We start from the raw sequence: 18,886 nt of genomic DNA, 5'->3' as shown, positions 1-18,886 counted from the left end.
TGAAACCAAAGAGATACCACACCAACATTAATACCACAGATGTGTCCAATAGTCTCATTAAAATAATTACTAAGTACAAAAATATGAAAAGATGTTAGCTTCACTATTAAAGAAATGCAAATTAAAATGACCATAGCCATAGGGAAGCCTGGGTGGCTCAGTTGGTTTAAGTGTCTGACTCTTGGTTTTGGCTCAAGTCCTGATCTCAGGGTTGTGATCTCAGGATCTGAGACCGAGCCCCACCTAGCTCTGGGCTCAGCAGGGAGTCTGCTTGAGCATACACATACGTGCAGAGGGACGGAGTGTGGAGAGCGGCAGAGAGAACAAACATAACCAATGTTAACAATTACCGAGTCTAAGGAAGCGTGTGCAGAGTTCACTATATAAGTCTTTCAACCTTTTATAGGTTTAAATTATTCAAAATAAAAAGTTGGGGAAAAATGTGCCTCCTGGGTGCTAGGATTACTGTGATTTCAGCAAGATCGGGAATTGTGGGAATTGGTGTCTCTGTTTTTTATTCTCGAAGCCAAGGACTTTGCGTGCGACACATGCAATGCTGTTGTCAGCTGTTTGTGACAAAACTCGTGCCACCACCATAGTGAACGTTGACCTCTCTGGGTGCTGGTTTGTGCCGCCCAAGCGGGCTGCTGTGAGCCTGCTCCCGCCTCACACCTTTTGGCTTCGAAGTCTGTCAGCTTGGTGGGCTTGTCTCAGCTGAGCCTTGTGTCTGCCACTAATACACGTTCCATATGAGCACACCCTTGAGCCAGCTCTTCCGCCTACAGGAGCCTAGGCCAGTGAAGCCACTACAAGTGTGCTGATGATTAGAAACCATCTCCATTGCCAACACTGGAGGACTGATGTCAGAATCTTGCGCAGTCACGGAAACAGTGCTGCAGAAATGTGCCGTCCGACAGAGAGTTACAGCACACTGTGAGGAAAGCAGGTTCGGAAATTGAGTTATGCACAAGTCTTATTTTAAGAGTTGCAGTTACATCCACAGATTTGGAAGAAGGTACACTAAGTGCTTCACTTTGGCTGTCTCTGGGTGAATGGAATTTTGGGTGGTTTTGCTTATTCATATTCTTTTTTTTTTTTTTTTTTAAAGATTTTATTTGACAGAGATAGAGACAGCCAGCGAGAGAGGGAACACAAGCAGGGGGAGTGGGAGAGGAAGAAGCAGGCTCATAGCGGAGGAGCCTGATGTGGGGCTCGATCCCATAATGCCGGGATCACGCCCTGAGCCGAAGGCAGACGCTTAACCTCTGTGCCACCCAGGCGCCCCTGCTTATTCATATTCTTGAACTCATCTGTAATAAACACATATTGCTTAAGCAATTAAAATAAGAAACTTGATTATTAGATAAAACAAGTTAAGATAGTATGACATTTAATAAACAAGTCCAATCCTGGCACTTCCTCACAATTACAAATTAAATGTGGGGGTTGCCTAATACTTACATGTTCGAATCTTCTTATATATCTACCTGCAAGATGCAGCCTGCATTGTGGTCAAGACTTCATCTTCTGGATTTAGGAAAGCCAGGTTATAACTTGGTTCTGTCCCTCAGCTGAGTGACCATAAAGCCAGGCTGGCTAGCCTCTAAATCTACATCTTCATGTTTAATAGGAATGGTAGTAATACCAATCTCACAGCTTTGTTGAGGGTTAAAGAACACATGGAAAGCTCTTGACCCAGTGCCTAGCAGTATTAAGGGTTAGTAAATGTGAGCTATTATTAAATTAGATGTCCTCAGTTTTCTGTGAGGGGCCTGCAGATGTCTTCTGTTTACATATCCAGCAGAAGCCCCTGCCTAAGCCTAAAGGACATCACCAGGCATTGTGCATCTTGGCTAGACTTTTTGTACGCAGAGAGCAAGTAGGAACAAAAGTAGCTCTCCCCCTCTGGGGGGAGACTTCCTCATCTCTGGTTGGAGGTTGAGGTGCTGATTAACTCTGTTTATAAAGCACAGTGCTCTAGAGGCCAAAGGTCAATGACCAAGGTCTGAAGCCCTTTAATGAGGAAATGTGCCTCCTAGCCACTAGTGGAGCGATAAAAGTAAACTTTTAGACCAAATAAAAGCATTTTAAAAAAAAAGATTTTATTTATTTATTTGACAGAGAGAGACAGCCAGCGAGAGAGGGAACACAAGCAGGGGGAGCGAGAGAGGAAGAAGCAGGCTCCTAGCGGGGGAGCCTGATGTGGGGCTCGATCCCAGGACCCTGGGATCACACCCTGAGCCGAAGGCAGACGCTTAACGACTGAGCCACCCAGGTGCCCCTAGACGATAGCATTTTTATTTGGAAAACAATCGTTTCAAAATTATCTCCCAAATGCAGAATCTACAGGCCATGGTACAAATGAGTGAGGTTGCCATTAATCGTTCACTTATTAAATACAATTTTAAATTAACTATGTGGAGTAGTGTTTAGCCACATTTCCAGGATAAGAAGCACTTGGGAGTGTTGATGATTAATTCTGCTAATTAATACAGTGAGCCTGGTATGGGCCAGTAATGTGGAAATTTTTATTTTTACAAATACCTCCAGATGATTATCATGATCAAGGAAATTTAGAAAAAACATGATTTTCAGATTCCTTTGCATAGTTTAAGTTTTGAATTACTGATTTCAGACTGTCCCAATGAAGTCTTTTTTTTTTTTTTAAGATTTATATTTATTTATTTGAGAGAGAGAGAAAGCACGAACAGGAAGGGTAGAGGGAGGAGCAGACTCTCTGCTGAGCAGGGAGCCCGATGCCACACAGGGCTGGATCCCAGGACCCGGGGATCATGACCTGAGCTGAAGGCAGATGCTTAATGGACTGAGCCACCCAAGCGCCCCCCCAATGAAAAGTCTTATCCAGTCCAGTTTTAGGAAAGAAAAGTAAGTCTTCTGAACATTTGGTTTGATAAATTCTCTGCTTTGGAAGCATCAGAAAAACGCAATTTCGTTGTTTCCTAAAAGACACTCTATCTTCTTTCCATTTCTGGCCCAGCTTTTCTAGATATTTTCCTTGACGGGTCCATCTTCCTTAAGTCATAACAATCCAGTTAAATCATATTTAAGAATTAGTTTCTTGTCGCAAAAGAAAACAAAACAGAATTAGTTCATTAAAGGATTGTCACATTTAACAACCTTGGCTTGCTTCTGTCCAGCTCCCTTCTCTCCTGAAACATAACAGGGTGCTTTTGTACAGACTCAATACTCTGGCTTTTCCACCTTAAATCTCATACTGACGACCCCGTGTATGCCAGCCTGGATCTCATCGTTTTCTTTTACGGGTCCGACTCCCTTCGGCGTCCCGGTCAAGATAATATCTCCTTCTTCCAAGGTCATTATCTTAGAAACGTAGCTGATAATGTAGGGGATGGAAAAGACCATGGAGGCTGTCTCACCCTCCTGCCTGAGTTCACCGTTGACCTTGAGCCAGAGCTTCAGGTTGTGCGGGTCCGGGATCTTCTCTTTGGGCACGAACGCGCTGACCGGGCAGGAGGCCGTGAAGCTCTTGGCCAGCGTCCAGGGCAAGCCCTTCTTCTTGCACTCGTCCTGCATGTCTCTGGCGGTCATGTCCAGACACAGGGCATAGCCGGCCACGTAGTCCATGGCCGCGGCCTCGGGGACGGCGCGGCCGCGCCTGCCCATCACGACGCCCAGCTCGAGCTCGTGGTGCAGGTTGCGGGTGTAGGCCGGCATGAGGATGGCCGAGCCCTCGGGGACGTAGGCGGTGGACGGCTTCAGGAAGAGCACCGGCTCGCTCAGCACCGCGCTCTGCATCTCCTTGACGTGGTCCGCGTAGTTTCTGCCCACGCACACGATGTTCTTCCCCCACTCCCAGAAGCGGGACAGGGGCCTGGGGGCGGCCATGGCCCGGCCGGAGCCCCCGCACGTCACGTGACTTCGCCGGGACCCGGTCACCTGATGCCTACGGCGCCCCGGAGGGCACCAACTACCTCGCGGCGCCGTCCCGTCCGCGACGGCCCGTTCCGTTCCGCGCTCTCGCGGGTGCTCGGCGGTCGCGGCGCTTCCACCCCTGCAGCCGCTGTCCAGTAGCTGCCTCGGGACACTGGGCGGTCCCTGGAGAGAGGCTGAGACCCTGACGCTGCCCTCCGGCAGCCGCCAGGTCCCAGCCCCCCCCCCCCCCCCCCCGCGCCCTCAGGTCAGCAGCAGCCCGGCCGCAGCGGGCACGGGTTTGGACGCGGGCGCTGATTGGCCGGGGTCTGGGGCGGGGGCGCGAGACGCGCGCGGATTGGCTGGGGGGCGGGGCGGCGGGCGCCCATTGGCCGCGGCGCGTCGCCGGCGTGTGCGGCCCGCCCGCCCCTCGCGCCACCGCCCCGCCGCCGCCGGCGCAGCCGCCGCCCCGCCGCCCCGGGTCATGGTGCTGGGTCGCGGGCTGGTAGGCCACCGCAGCCTCGCCGCGCTGGGAGCCGTCTGCGCCCGCCGCGGCCTGGGTAGGTGGGCCGGCGCCGGCCGGGGCGCCGAGGGGCGCGCCTGACAGGGGCCGGGGGCGCGGGGCCCGGCCCGCGGAGGGGGGCCCGCCGGCGTCGGGACCCGGCAGCGGCGGTTGGGCCGCGCCCCCGCGAGGGGGCCGGGCGCTGGGGGCGGCCGGGAGTGGCCGGGCCGCCGCGGGCTGACGCTGTTTTCTGTCGACACAGGCTTGTAACCCTCGCCGGCGTCCAGGCGCGCCGGTCGGGGTCGAGAAAAGGCCCCAGCGGCACTTGAGTCAGACTTTGCGGGGGCTGAAGACAGAGTGGGGTCACTGGTCAGCTGGGGGTTGCTGGCGGATTTGTGCCGGGTAAGGAGACGTGCGCCCCTGGAGCCCCGCGGCCCCGCCCGCCCGGGCGGACCCCGCGTGTGTGGGGGGCCCCGGGGCGGCGCAGCGGGGCCCACCCAGCGCCCCGAGCTTCGGCTCACCAGAACAACCCGGGTGCGCGATGTACAGTGCAGACAGGGTAGGAAGCCGGGGCAGTACTCGGGTTCCAACAGACTGGGTCCTGCGGCTGTGGGGCCCTGGCCCTCCCTCTAAAAGGAGAGGTGTTGGGCACGCGGGCTTCCCAGGGCCTGTGCTTCCAGCTGTCAGATTCCTTTCCCACTGGGAGTTACGTCTTGCTTTGTTGGAATATTTTGACCTTGATTTTGAAATTTTTCTTTATTTCCTGATATCTTATCTGGCTGATGTGGCAATAGGGGCAGTAGGTTAACCCGAGTCTGTGGGAGATGGTTAGCGGTTGGAGAAATGACCACATAGCAGTTGTAAGGGAGACGAAGCCGCCCTTGGCCGTTTTAGATCTCACTGGGAGCACTCAAGGTTCTGGAGCGGGTAAGGTGTTGCCATTACTAAGGAAAGAGCCTGTCCTTTTTTTCCATTTGGGGACACCCCTCAGAGTGTCATGGCTAAGACCTTTGGCTTCCGGAGTCAGGCAGAGAGTGTAAGTGGGACGACAGGGAATTGGCAGGTTATTGGCTGCCTCACTCAGAAGGGAGCCGGTCCCAGCCGTGGGATGCCGAGCAGAAGGACGGGCCCAGTTCAAGAGAAGCCAAACAAAACATGTCTCAGGACTTGGCCTGGACTTAGGCTGCAGTTCTGTGCCCTCTGCTTATTCAAAAGGTCACAGTTGCAAACCAGTGAGCTGGAAGCATTTCTCAGGCATGATTTTTGGGAAAGGAGTAAGGCTTTTGGTGGTGCCTGCAGAAATAACTAAGTTCGCCAGATTCTCCGGGAGAAGCTTTATAGCACCGAGAGGAGCCTGAGCACAGGATGTGATCATGCGTCCTTCACCTGCGCAGTGTTCCTCTCCCAGACTCGAAGCAGAGTCCTCTTTCAGCCCTGCTTTCCTCCCTCTCCAACCCCCAGTATGCACACTCTGCTCTGTAGTCCTTCCTGGGCTCGGATGGTGCTGGGGCCTTGGGGAGCTGGACTGTCACAGAAACCTGATCATTTAGAAATGTTTGTTATGCTGTGCTTGAGGAGAAGGGCCTGGAAATCGCCCAGCTGGTTGTCCAGGGACAGGGGAATTGGATATCTCTGTGTACTCTTTAAAGCTGCACTTTCCCTGGCCATGGCAGAGGTGGTTGAATCCAGCTTGAGGTGGCCCCTGGAGATGTGGTCTGTCAGTCAGTGGCTCCTGCCTTTTTTCTGGATCCCTTTTGGAAGAGGCCCTCATTCCAGCACCTCCTCCAGAATTTCATGGCTGTCTTTTGTCACCTTTTGTGGTGTTCCTCTCTTTCACATTAAGACTTAAAGTATTGTTGGGGCCTCTGTGAATTTTTCGATTGAATAGGAGGAGTTTCATTGTTGAAGATACTTTGGCAGGGCGCCTGGGTGGTTCAGTCGTTAAGTGTCTGCCTTCGGCTCAGGGCGTGATCCCAGAGTACTGGGATTGAGCCCCGCATTGGGCTCCATGCTCCGCTGGAAGCCTGCTTCTTCCTTTACCTGTTGCTCTGCCTGTGTTCCCTCTCTCGCTGGCTCGCTCTCTCTGTCAAATAAATAAATAAATAAATAAATAAATAAATAAATAAATAAATAAAATCTTAAAAAAAAGAAAAAAAGAAAGAAAGAAAATACTTTGGCACCTGACTCCTCGGTGGAGGATGCTTTTGGCTCCTGCTCACTCCTGACACACCCTGGCAGGGTCCTTTGGTTCAACTGGGGCGACTCTGTGTCCTGTGCCCTTGAATCTGAGACAGGTGGCCACCTCTCCTATGTCTCAGTCCCTGGTGCGTTTTGTGCGTGATTCAAATTTCGAGTTTCTGCCTGTGAAAGTGAAGATTGTTTTCTTCTCTGGCTGGAGGCCTAGGAAGGGTCAGAGGCGCTCGCCCTCCGGGTTCCTCTCTTCGTGGTCTTTTTGAGTCGGGTGTGAACACCCTAGGACTGGCACTGGTCACTTCTGACAGTGGTCTGAATCACAGGCACAAACCAGCACTTCTGTCCTCTGAGAGCTCTTGAAAAAGAAAATCAGGGTCATAGTCTGAAAGAAGTGATTTCCCTGAACATGCATGTGAAGAAATTTCTGTGTTTTTCTTACGGATGTGGTAAAATGAGGATATTTTCTTCTTTACTGAAGGAACTCAGAAAACCCGACATGGCGAGCCTCACACTTTGCCACTCGCCGAGTCACTGTCCCGGGATGTCGCATCCCCGGGACGCCAGGCCTCCCGGGCCGAGGGCTTGTCTTTAAGTCTCAGCCTGGGGCGGCCTCCCGTGAACACGGACCGAGGCTGCGCTTTTGTCTTCAGGCCCAGCGCTGCTGGGAGTCCTCCTCCATCACGCGGGTATAAGGAAGAGCTTGACCGTGGAACAGGGCACCATGAAGGTTGAGTTACTGCCTGCCCTCACCGACAACTACATGTACCTGATCATTGATGACGAGACCAAGGAGGCCGCCATCGTGGACCCGGTGCAGCCGCAGAAGGTGGGAGGCAGGGCCCCAGCAGCACTTCATCCCCTGCGAGGGCTAACAGCTGCAGTGCCCTTGTAGCTTGGCCGAAGCTAAACAGAAACTCACCCATTTGGCTTCTGCAAAACCACTGGTGGCCAGCCACTCTGCCGTCGGGCAGAAGGCCAGTGAGGGGTGGAGGCCACTGACGGCTTGGGCAAGGGGAGCAATGGGCTTCTGTCTGTAAGGTCCCTCGGAGCCAGGAAGCCCCGGGGGCGGTGCCCTCGGCTGGCGGGGCTTAGAGAGGTCGTGGCTGGCCCTGAACTGCCAATTGGGTCAAGAGAGACCTCGAGCAGGGGCAAGTCGCCAGGGTCACGACAGGGCGTGGCCCCTCCCAGCCAATCCTGGGTCCTGCTGCCCACCCTGCATCTCATCCGGCCAGTGCTGGGGGTGTGACCACGGCCCCCATCTTGCCTCACGTTTGGTTGCAGGTTGTAGAAACGGTGAAAAAGCACGGTGTGAAGCTGACCACGGTGCTCACCACCCACCACCACTGGTAAGCCCTCACCAACTGGCTGCTTGGGCCTGTTGGCTCTGGGCCGTGTGCACCCCAGAGTGTGCACGGCTGGCGGCCGTGGGGGTCGGGCACTTGCGGGCTCCCTGGGCCCTCCTTCAGGTGGGGGCCTGCGGGATCGGGGTGCTGGAAGCCCTTGTCCCTGCCCAGCTGTGTTCTCTGAGCTGCTGAGGGTCGGCCCCAGTGGGATTCTGGGAAGACTTGCGGACGCTAGTCCCCATGCTGCCGCCCCGGGCCCTCGGCCCCGGCCCTGGGCTCTGCTAACTCGGGGGCTCCGTTGGAAGGACCTCCAGCAGCATATTTAAAGGTGTCTGGGCTTCTGTGATGGGAGATTGGCTTTGATATCAGGGAAGAAACAATTCTAGACATTTAGTGTTTTTAAAAATCAAGCAGCTATATTTGGAGAGGTTGTGGTTTTCAAAACTGGAGTTCAGGGATAAAAGAAACCCCCGTGTGTTTGGGTTTTTGTGCTAGAGCTGCTTGTCCCAGACCCTTGGTGGGTTTTCTGAAATTTTGGGGGCTCTTCACAGCTAGAAAAAAGTGTTCATTTGGCTCAGAATTTTCTTTTCCACGTACATGCCCGAGGGCAGCTAGCGGCTGTCGCATCCCGGCGGAGGGTCCTGAGGACATGGATTGGCCAGAGTTTGTTCAACGGTGGCCACTTCTTGGTTGAGACACTAGGGCACCGAGAGCCTTTGGGGTTTAGCTTTGGGGGCATCAGCTGTTAACTCCTAAAAGCAGAGGTGGGCTGGCAGCCTTGCTCTTGGCCGCTGTGCCCTGGGCTTGCTTTCTGGGAAAAAGCCAGATCTGCCTCCCGCACAGCCTCAGGGTTGGCTTCTTTCTCCCTTGCTAAGCAACCACCAGGTGACTTTTCTCAAGTTGTGATGCTCTGGGGTTTTTCATATGTTTATGTTAGAATACAAAACCCCAAATTCGGCCCCAGAGTGAGCCCTGAGGCGCCAGTGCCTCCCTCCCTCCCTGCACTTCGAGGAGGTGTTGGAGCTGCCCTGGGTGTAGCAGACGGGTGGGCAGGGCCGGCCCGCCCCTGTTATCTGTGGGCCCTGCTGGGTCTGGGCCGCTCGAGGGGCTCTGTGGATGAATGTGTAGTGAGGAACAGGAGCCCTGCTTGTCCTGGGAAGGCTGATCTGGCGCGGGGCCCTGGCTGGGCGCACGTCCAGCCCCTTGTCAGCCCCTCGGTGCGTCAGGGGCTGGCCTGGCCCCTAGTCGCCCTCAGGCATTGCTGATTTACGTATGTATGTATGTATGTATGTATGTGTTTATTTGTTTAAAGATGTGTTTTTATTTTTACTTTTTAAATTATAAACAAGTTTTTAATTCCAGTTAGCGGACAGTGTTCCAGGCTGCAGGTGTGGCACATGAGTGATCGGCAGTTCTCTCCATTACCGTCTCATCACAAGTGCGCTCCTTAACCCTGCCCCCTGCGCCACCCTTCCCCACACCCGCCTCCCCTCTGGTAACCATCTGTTTCCTCTCAAGAGTCTGTTCTTTGGTTTGTCTCCTTTTCCCTTTGTTCATTTGTTTTGTTTCTGAAATTCCACATGAGTGAGATCCTATGGCATTTGTCTTTCTCTGACATTTCACTTAGCATGATACTCTGTAGCTCCCTCCGTGTTATTGCAAATGGCAAGATTTCGTTCTTTCTCATAGCTGAATAACAGTCCATTGTGTGTGTGCGTGCACACACACACACACACACACACACACGCCGTGTCTTTGTCTGTTCATCAGTGCGTGGGCGCTCAGGTTGCTTCCGTAATTCGGCTCTTGTCGCTGCTGCTGCTGTAAGCGGTGCACGTATCCCTTTGCATTGGTGTTCTTGTAGCTTTGGGTAAATAGTAGTGCGACTGCCGGATCATAGGGTAGCTCTATTTTTAACTTTCTGAGGAGCCTCCACGCTGTTGTCCGGAGTGGCTGCACCAGCTTGCGTTCCCAGCAGCAGTGCACGAGGGCTCCCGCTTCTCCGCATCCTCGTCAGCACCTGTTGTTTCTTGTGTTGTTGATTTTACCCGTTCTGACAGGTGGGAGGTGATATCCCATTGGGGTTTGGATTTGTATTTCCCTGATGGTGATAGTGAGCACCTTTTCATGTGTCTGTTGGCCATCTCTGTGTCTTCTTTGGAGAAATGTCTGTTCCGGTCCTCTGCCAATTTTTTTAATTGGATTATTCATTTTTTGGGTGTTGGGTTATATAAGCTTTTTATATATTTTGGATACTAACCCTTTATCAGATATGTCATTTGCAAATATCTTCTCCCATTCTTTAGGCTGCCTTGTAGTTTTGTTGATTGTTTCCTTTGCTGTGCAGAAGTTTTTTACTTTGATGAAGTCCCAGTAGTTCATTTTTGTTTTTGTTTCCCTTCCTCCGGAGACGTGTCTAGTAAGAAGTTGCTACGAGACATCATTGCCTGTGTTCTCCTCTATGATTTTTATGGTCTCCTGTCTAACATTTAGGTCTTTCATCTATTTTGAATTTATTTTTGTGGATGGTGTAAGAAAGTGGTCCAGTTTCATTCTTTTGCATGTGGCTGTCCTGTTTCCCCAATACCATTTGTTCAAGAGACTGTCTTTTCCATTGGGTATTTTTGGATGGTTCGTTTCTGAGTTCTCTCTTCTGTTCCTCTGATTTCTGTGTCTGTTTTTGTGCTAGTACCACACTGTCTTGATGATTACAGCTTTGTAATATAGACTGAAATCCAGAATTGTGATGCCACCGGCTTTGCTTCTGCTTGTCAGGTTTGCTTTGGCTCTTCAGGGTCTTTTGTGGTTCCGTAGAAATTTTAGTATTCTTTGTTGTAGCTCTGTGAAAAATGGGGGTGATATTTTGATAGGCATTGCGTTAAATGTGTAGATTGCTTTGGGTAGTACAGACATTTTCTGTTTGTTCTTCCAGTCCATGAGCATGGAATGTCCTTGTTTCTTTCTGTCTTCAGTTTCTCTCATGAGTGTTCCATAGTTTTCAGACTACGGTTCTTTCACCTCTTTGGTCAGGTTTATTCCTAGGTATCTTACGGTTTGGGTGCAATTGTAAACGGGATCATTTTCTTAATTTCTCTTTCTGCTGCTTCATTAGCATATAGAAATGCAACAGGACTTTCCACATTGGTTTGTATCCTGCAGCCTTCCTGAATTCGTGTATCAGTTCTAGCAGTTTTTTGGTGTTCTTTTGGGTGGGGCATTGCCATTTTATTTTATTATTTATTTATTTTTAGGGAGGTGGGGAGGGCAGAGGGAGAGGGGGAGAGAGAGAATGTTAAGCAGGTTCCACTCATCTCACGACCCTGAGATCCTGACCTGAGCTGATATCAAGAGTCAGACCCTTAAACGACTGAGCCCCCTAGGCGCCCCGGGCGTTGCCATTTTAGAAGACAGCTTCCACCTGCTCAGGGCAATGGGTCCCAAACTGGGTCACCTGCGAGAGTCATGGGGGGGGGGCACTTTAAAACTCCTGCTCTTCAGACTGCCCCCAGGCCAACTGCGGCAGGATGTGGGGTGGGGAGTGAGGACTTGGTGCTTCCTACAGATCCTGAGGTGACTCTTATGTGCCCAAAGCGTGGGAGCCGGGGCATTTGGGATCATCTAGGTGTCTGCAGCTTGGTCTGCCTGCTTCCAAAGCTTCTGCAGCCACAGGGCAGGGGCACAGAAATGCCTCACTTGGGAATGGCATGTCTGAGAATGTTCTTTTCCGTGGAGCCAAAGGACCAAGAAGCCAGTTTCCTGTGTGGGGAGATGCCTTTCTACCTAGAAGGTAGCCAGGAAAGGAGACTTGTGGTCGGGGTTTAAGAGCTGGCAGGCCCAGGCCTATCAGCAGGAGCCCAGGTCTAACCTTTCCGACTTCCAGGGACCACGCTGGCGGGAACGAGAAGCTGGTCAAGCTGGAGCCTGGGTTGAAGGTGTGCGGGGGTGATGACCGGATCGGGGCGTTGACTCACAAGGTCACGCACCTGTCCACACTGCAGGTGAGCAGTGAACCAACGGAAGGCACTCCAGCGTAGCTGGCCTCCAGGCCCCAGAGGGGTGGGCTGTGGTGGGGGCACTTGCCCCCGCTCCTGGCATTCCCTCCCTTACCCAGGGACCCGGCAGGTGGAGGGCAGCGGGACGGTGCCCTGTCAGGAGCATCACAGGCACGTCCGCCTGCGGAGGGCGCCGGGTTGCGGGGAGACGCTGTCGGGCCCGGTTCTGAGACAGTCCGGGAAACTGGGACATGGACTGTGACGGCAGCGGGTTCTCCCGTCACGGTTGCATCTCTCGGATGCGGTGATGATGTAAGGTCAAGCGAGACGATGTCCCTGGAGCTTCCGCAGGCGCCTCAGGGGCGGTGTGTGCGCACGCGTGCAGCTCCTGGTGCGCATGTGCAGGGTGATGCGCGCGTAGCGGGCGGGGCCTGTTCGCGGTCGGGGACCCACGGGAGAGTCACCCCGAGGGTCGTCTTGATTTCAGTCTTTTTGTAGGCTGAACATTTTCGAAGTTATGGGTAAAGGGAGGGGGGGCAGTGGGAGACGGGAAGGAAAACTGAGCAGAAGGCCAAGCACCGAAGAAAGAAAACGGTCTTTTCTAAGAAGCAAGACACCTGGTTCGGATCTGGCTTGATTTTGAGGCAAAGAGTAAAACAAGCCCCTTTGGTTTTGCACGCCGGGCAGCACCAGGTTCCGGGGAGTGCCTGGCCTCCGAGGCCCCCTAGGACGGAGTCGCACGCTCGCCAGCAAGATGCATGTCCTGCTCGGTGGAGCGGCGCTGAGCGAAGTCCGCTCGCCCCTGTTGGGAGCGGCCGCCGTGGGGCGGTGGCTGGTCCGGGGGTGGGGGCGGCCGTCCGTGGGGCCGGTGGCCCACTTGCTCGGGAGCCCTCGGGCAGGTTCGCCAGCGCGTGCTCTGTTGAAGGTGGGGTCGCTCAGTGTCAAGTGCCTGTCGACGCCGTGCCACACTTCCGGACATATCTGCTACTTCGTGACCAAGCCCGGCAGCTCCGAGCCCCCTGCCGTGTTCACAGGTGAGTGTGCAGGTGTGTGTGCCGGGCCGAGGGACTCTTTGCAAAGACCCCCTTGGCTCAGGGATGCCTCTCAACACTGGGGGCGGAGAAGCAGAGCATTTGCAGCCTCCTGCGCGGGGCTGTTGGTGAGCTTGCCCCGGCCCTCAGGGAGAGCACAGGAAGGCCCCAGTGTTCGGGGCACTGTCAGGACAGGCCTTTCCAGCAATCTGGGGGGCGGGGCTTCTCCCTTTTGAGCGAACGTGAGGCGCTGTGGCTGCTGGCTGGGGAGTCCGTGCGAGCAGAACCGCTGAGCGCATCCGCCGGACGCGGAGCAGGCCTGTGTGCTGCACGGAGGCCTCTCTGTGTCCTGACCTTTCTCAGCCCATATCGACAGCTCTCAAGCCCGGAGTCTTGCAGAAATCTAAGTTTCAGTCATGATGTCACTGCAGTGGGAGCTAGTTGGGAAATGCGATGGGGCTCCTGGAGCAGCTCCGCAGTGGGACGGGCGTGTGCGGGGCTCGGTTACCAGTGAATGCGGCCGTGGGCTCCTGGGTCAGGCAGAGGTGCTAACAGAAGGGGGGCCTCTGTCGCCTCGTGAATTGGACAGCACCCCCACACCGAAGCTTGTTTTAAAGACTCGGTCGTTTTTGGTGTCCCCAGTGCAGTAGCAGTAGGTGCAGGCCCTGAGCGGACTCCGCGTTCTCGCCATGGGACCCCTGGACTTGCTCTGGCCCCGGATGTCAGCCTGGCTAAGTGCCGGGGGGTGGGGCGCAGGGGGAGTGATCAGGGCCTGGGAGCGAGGTGGGTCCCTGGGGACTGCGCAGACTGGAGAAGTCTCGTCCCTGCTTTGGGGGGTGGGGCCGCCTGCTGTGAGACCCTGCCTTGAGCCCAGGCCCTACGCTGTGCCTGTCCTCCATGGACAGCGGCTGGCAGGGGTGTGGTGTGTGGACAAGTTGTGTAGTGTCCTCGGTGCTGAGGCTCTGGCGTCTGCCACCCGGACGGTGAGGACTGAACGTGTGGGAACCAGGGCGTGCAGTGAGGCACGGCGGCAGGTGTGGGTATAGGGGCTGCTCCCCCAGAGGGAGGGCCCGACCTCGAAGTCTCCTGCGCCTGCGTGTGCTCCAGCCTTCTCTGGGGTCTTGTGGACTCAACCTACCTGCGGGGGTTGTTCAGGGGCAGAGCCCCAGTCCCACCACCAGGCTGTCCTGTCGTGTCCTGGGGGGCAGTGTGGCACCGCCCTCGCTAGGTGGGCCCTGACTCCTGTCTGGCACGACCCCACGGTAGCCCTGTGGTCCTGGGTTGTGGTTCGGGCTTCCTGGGAAGGGGTCTGGCCAGTGCTGCTAGAGGAGGACTCCCCACCACTGGGGCCTGGAGAACAAGTGTGTCCGAGCTCCTGCTGGGCAGGGAAGCAGCAGAGGCTGGGCAGGTCTCAGGAGGGGACGTCCCCTCTAAAAGGCTGAGGCAGGAAGGGGCTCTGTGAGGCAGCAGGCCTGTGTGCTGAGGACCCAGGTGGTGGCTGGTGAGCTCAGGGGCGTGCTACAGGCTGGCGCTGGCCACCGAGGGTAAGAGGAGACACGGGAGGCAGGCCCTGGAGGGCTGCTGGGCCCGTAGGGACAAGGGCTGGTTTGGGGGTCCCGGCACTAGGGCTGACAAGATGGGGTCACCCTACTCCTCCCTTCACTGACCTAAGGTGTGGGTTTGAGCAGCTGTTTCGGGGGGCTGGTGGTGCCAGTGAGACTAGAGGGGGAGCGGTGGGGGGTAGGAGCTGAGAGCTAGGGGTTAGGGTTTCTTGGTTTGTCTCTCTGTCCTGCTGGCGGCCCCCTACTGCTGCCTGGCTGTCCTGCTTCTCAGGAGACACCCTGTTCGTGGCTGGCTGTGGGAAGTTCTACGAAGGGACAGCGGATGAGATGTACAGAGCCCTGATTGAGATCCTGGGCCGGCTCCCTCCAGACACGGTAGGCAGCAGCCCACGAGTGGGGCCCTCCCGTCCCTCCCATGCCGGGGAGAGCGGAAGGGCGGGGGCATTTCCTCTGGAAGCGAGGCTTTCTGTTCATGTATTTTTATTGTTGGTTAACACGCACACACGAAGTGTCTGTGTCCTGAGGGACACTTCCGTGCTTGTCGCTAACGGGACCCAGCCCAGAGCCCTGTGTGCCCAGCTCCGAGGGGTCTGTGGTCAGATTCCGGAGACTCCGAGCTTACAGTCTGGTGTCTTCCCCAGCGAGTGTACTGTGGCCACGAGTATACCATCAACAACCTCAAGTTCGCGAGGCACGTGGAGCCCAGCAATGCTGCCGTTCAGGAGAAGCTGGCCTGGGCCAAGGTGAGCGGGGCGCGCCGCGGGGGTGCGTCTGTGGGGCAGTCACCGTGCTGGGGCTGCCCGGAGCACCGGGGGTCTGGGGCACCGTCTCCGGTGTGGGCACGAGGTGCTCCTCCTGGCCTGCCCCAAACTAGTGAGGAAGCCCCGGCTGTCTGGTTGAGATCCTTGCTGACCCAGGGAGTCTGGGCTGGGCCCGGGGTCCCGCACTTCTAGCAGGTGCCCAGGGGAGGCCGGAGCTGCGAATCCCTGACCTGTCGTCCATGTGCTGGGCTGCGGGTTAGGCGGGACAGTGAGTGAGCACCACAGCCTCCCTGTTGGGAGCACACAGTGGGATTCGCCCCAGAGGCTGCTTGTCTGAAAGCCATTTATTTCTGTGATGACCCCGGTGCTCAGAGGTTTGGTTGCAGGGCTGGCTTCTTGTCCTGGAGACATCGTCGGTGGCGAGGTTTGGAAGTGCTGCTGCAGGTGGCCGGGCTGAGGGACGTGCTCCTGGACGCGGGGGGGTCTGTCTTCCCCTCAGTCCCTGAGAGAGGGTGTCAGGAAGACATACGGCCAGGAGGCCTCAAGTGCGGGGCCTTCCGCTCCATTCAGGGACGAGTGCCGCCTCACAGTTTTGTTTTTTAATAAATCACCTGTTTTGGTCAAGCATCTTTATCGATTTGGGCTATGGGCTGACAAAATAAGACTTGTTAGAATTCAGCCACCTGGGTCAGCTGGTGAACGTGACTCCTTTGTTGGCAGTGCGCACAGAGGATTCTTCGTGACCTCACAGGACTCGCCCTGTGTATCTGCTTTACGTATTGTTCTGTGGCTTCTCATTTAATAACGGGTCCTAGTGCCCTTTCCATAGCACTCTATACGCACCAAACTAATTCTGTGCATAGTTACCGGCTTTAAAAAACTAATCTTTATGGAAGGTGATGTTCATCCAATCAAACGTACCTGTTCTGAGTGAGGAGAACGCAGTTTGATGAATTCTGGCGGCACGTGCCCGTGAGATCCCCTCGCGCTCCGTGTCCGTGCGGTGTCCGCAGACGGACGCGCTCTCGGGCGGCGTCCAGCTTTCTGCTCTCGTGGGTAGAGCGGCTGCGAACCTGCGTGTGCGCCTTGGCGTGGACACGGGTTTCCGCTGCTGTGGGTGCAGACCCTGGGGGGAGGTGTGGCTCGCGTGGGCTTCCCTTCTAAGAAGCTACCAGACTGCCTCCCCGTTGGTTGCACGGCCTGGCGTTCGCTCCAGGAATGCTCCCCACGCGGTGCTGACGTGAACGGGAGCCGGTCTGTGAGGCGTGCGCTGGCGTCTCCTTGTGGGTTTAAAATTTCCGTCCTCTGATGGTAAAGAAACCAAGCGTCTCTCCTGGGCTCACCGGCCTCGTACAGATCCTCTTTTGCAAAGCGTATGTTCGCATCTTCTGTCCAGTTAAAAATGGGGCTGTCTTAGTTGCAGGAATTCCGTATGCGTTCCGGCCACAGTCTTTGTCAGAAATGTGTCTCCGGTATCTCCTCTGTTGCTGTGGCTTGCCGTGGTTCTCTCCCCTTAACAGTGTCTTTTTAATACAAGTTCATACTTTTGATGCAGGTCTGTTGATTAGTATTTTCTTTGACACTTTGTGTCTTAAGAAATCTTTGCACGCCCCTTGTCAAAAAGACTCTGCTGTGTTTTCTCCTGAAAGTTAATGGTCTTAGCTTTTATGTTTATACAAATTTATACGTAGGTCTGTGATCCAATTGTGTACGGTCTAAGGTAAGGGTAGAAGGCCCCCCCCCTTCTTTTTTTTTTGCATATTCACACCCAGGTGCTTGACACCGTTTGTTGCAAACACCGTCTTTTCCTCGCCGGTTACCTTGGCTTCTTCGCTCAGTAAAACAGACAGTACAGCACGCGTCACTTCTGGCCTCTCCTCTCGGTGCCGCTGATCCGTAGGACGTCGTCCCCGCCCCGCCGGTAGCAGACAGCCTTGATGGCTGTAGCTTATGCTGAGTCTAGAGTCAAGTTGTGTACGTCCCCTAGCTTTAGACTTTCTTAAAACTGGTTTTGGCTCTTCTAAGTGCTTTGCATTTCCATACAAATTTTAGGATTATCTTATTAATTTTTACCCAAAAACTCAGCTTGGCTTTGGATTGGGACTGTGTTGTAACAAAAGATTTGGAGAGAACTGAGGCCTTAACAATGTCGAGTCTTTCCACGAATATGCTTTAGCTTTCCATTTAGTGAGGTCATTAGTTTTTCTCAGAGATATGTTCTAATTTTCATTGTTACAGAAATTGTACATATTGTCAAATGTATCCCTAAGAACTTCACGTTTTTGGATTTTATTGGAAATGATTATTTGCTAAAGTCTTTAGAAAAACAAGTGATTTTTGCATTTTGATCTTGTGACCTTGCTCACCTCCCTCGTTCTAGCATCTTTTCCTTAGATTCCTTAGCACACAGCCACTTCATCGACAAATAGACAGTTTTATTCCTTCTTTTGCAATCTGCATGCCTTTTGTTTACTTGTTTTGTCCCACCGCACTGGCTAAGATCCCCAGGACAACGTTAGTGTCAGCGGTGAGAGCGGACACCTTTGCCTCGTTCCCAGTCTCGGGGAAAGCATTTGGTCTTTAATCATGAGCAATGATATTAGCTGTGGGCTTTTTGTAAATCCTCTGAGGTTGATGGAGTGGACTTACATTCCTGGTTTCCGGAGAGTTTGTATCATGAGTGGGTGCTGAATTGTGTGAACTGATTTTTTTCTTCATCTGTTACATAAGTAAGTTTTCTCCTTTACTCTGTTAATATGTAGGAGCGTATCAGCTGGTCTCCAACGTTAAACCAGCCTTGCTTTCCAGACAGACCTTGGTCGTGCTGCGTTACGTTGCTGTCGTGTCTTCTGTGTTCACGGGAGATCGTGGTCTGTAGTTTTATTTTCTTGCAGTGTGTTTGGTCTTCGTATCAGGGTGATGCTGGTCGCATAGAATGAATGGAAAGTGTTTACTGCTATTTTCCAGAAGGGTTTTTTATGGTATTATTTATTTGTCTAATGTTAGAATCCACCAGTGAAGCCACCTGGACATTGAATGCTTTCTGTGGAAACATCTTTGTTGTTGTTACGAATGTGTGTCTTCACGTGTAGCTGCTAGATTTTTACATCTTCTTGATCACTTGTGCCACGTGTGTCTTTCAAGGTTTGCCCATTTTGTCAAGGTTTTCAAATTTATTGACATAATTTTCATATTTTTTAAAAAAATATCAACTTTGTTGTGGTTTAGCTCACATGTAACGAACCACGTTAAAATGAATGACTGAGTGAATTTTGGGAGACACGCACACACCCCAATGAAACAACGGCCGTCACAGTTAAGACAGAGAACGTTCCCTGGGGCTCCTGGGTGGCTCAGTCCTTAAGCGTCTACCTTTGGCTCAGGGCGTGATCCCAGCGTTCTGGGATCGAGCCCCACATCAGGCTCCTCTGCTGGGAGCCTGCTTCTTCCTCTCCCACTCCCCCTGCTTGTGTTCCCTCTCTCGCTGGCTGTCTCTGTCAAATAAATAAATAAAATCTTAAAAAAAAAAAAAGAGAACATTCCCATCACGCGTCCACTCTGCAGGGCTGCAGGCGACCCTGCTCCGTGGTAGGTCACGAGGCTTCCATTTG

At 53.8% G+C, this 18,886-nt stretch overlaps 2 protein-coding genes across 10 annotated transcripts in view; one reads left to right on the top strand and one right to left on the bottom strand.

The window, feature by feature from the left end:
• Positions 1–2,077: 2,077 nt before the first annotated feature.
• FAHD1 (fumarylacetoacetate hydrolase domain containing 1) lies at positions 2,078–4,151 on the bottom strand. Its single transcript, XM_026485023.4, has one exon. It carries the CDS (start codon positions 3,865–3,867, stop codon positions 3,202–3,204), a length of 666 nt encoding a protein of 221 aa, XP_026340808.2. The 5' UTR covers positions 3,868–4,151; the 3' UTR covers positions 2,078–3,201.
• Positions 4,152–4,328: 177 nt separating this feature from the next.
• Positions 4,329–18,886, top strand: part of HAGH (hydroxyacylglutathione hydrolase) — a 27,911-nt gene continuing 13,353 nt past the window's right edge. For 3 of the 9 annotated variants that reach the window (XR_007191314.2, XM_048224938.2, XM_048224937.2), the window contains exons 1-7: positions 4,329–4,451; positions 7,237–7,412; positions 7,868–7,932; positions 11,810–11,927; positions 12,847–12,955; positions 14,786–14,889; positions 15,156–15,257. Coding sequence is in view for 7 of the 9 variants with exons in the window: in XM_048224938.2 (XP_048080895.2) it covers positions 4,376–4,451; positions 7,237–7,412; positions 7,868–7,932; positions 11,810–11,927; positions 12,847–12,955; positions 14,786–14,889; positions 15,156–15,257 (750 nt within the window). In the remaining 2 variants the exon portion in view is untranslated. Of the gene's footprint in view, positions 4,452–4,655; positions 4,796–5,006; positions 5,321–7,236; positions 7,413–7,867; positions 7,933–11,809; positions 11,928–12,846; positions 12,956–14,785; positions 14,890–15,155; positions 15,900–18,886 lie in introns of those variants that run through there. The other 6 variants (XR_007191313.2, XM_044379147.3, XM_044379146.3 and 3 more) reach the window with 4 other exon arrangements.

This window comes from Ursus arctos, unplaced genomic scaffold (assembly GCF_023065955.2).
Source record: "Ursus arctos isolate Adak ecotype North America unplaced genomic scaffold, UrsArc2.0 scaffold_2, whole genome shotgun sequence".
NCBI lineage: Eukaryota > Metazoa > Chordata > Mammalia > Carnivora > Ursidae > Ursus > Ursus arctos.
This window is presented reverse-complemented; position numbering and strand designations above follow the sequence as displayed.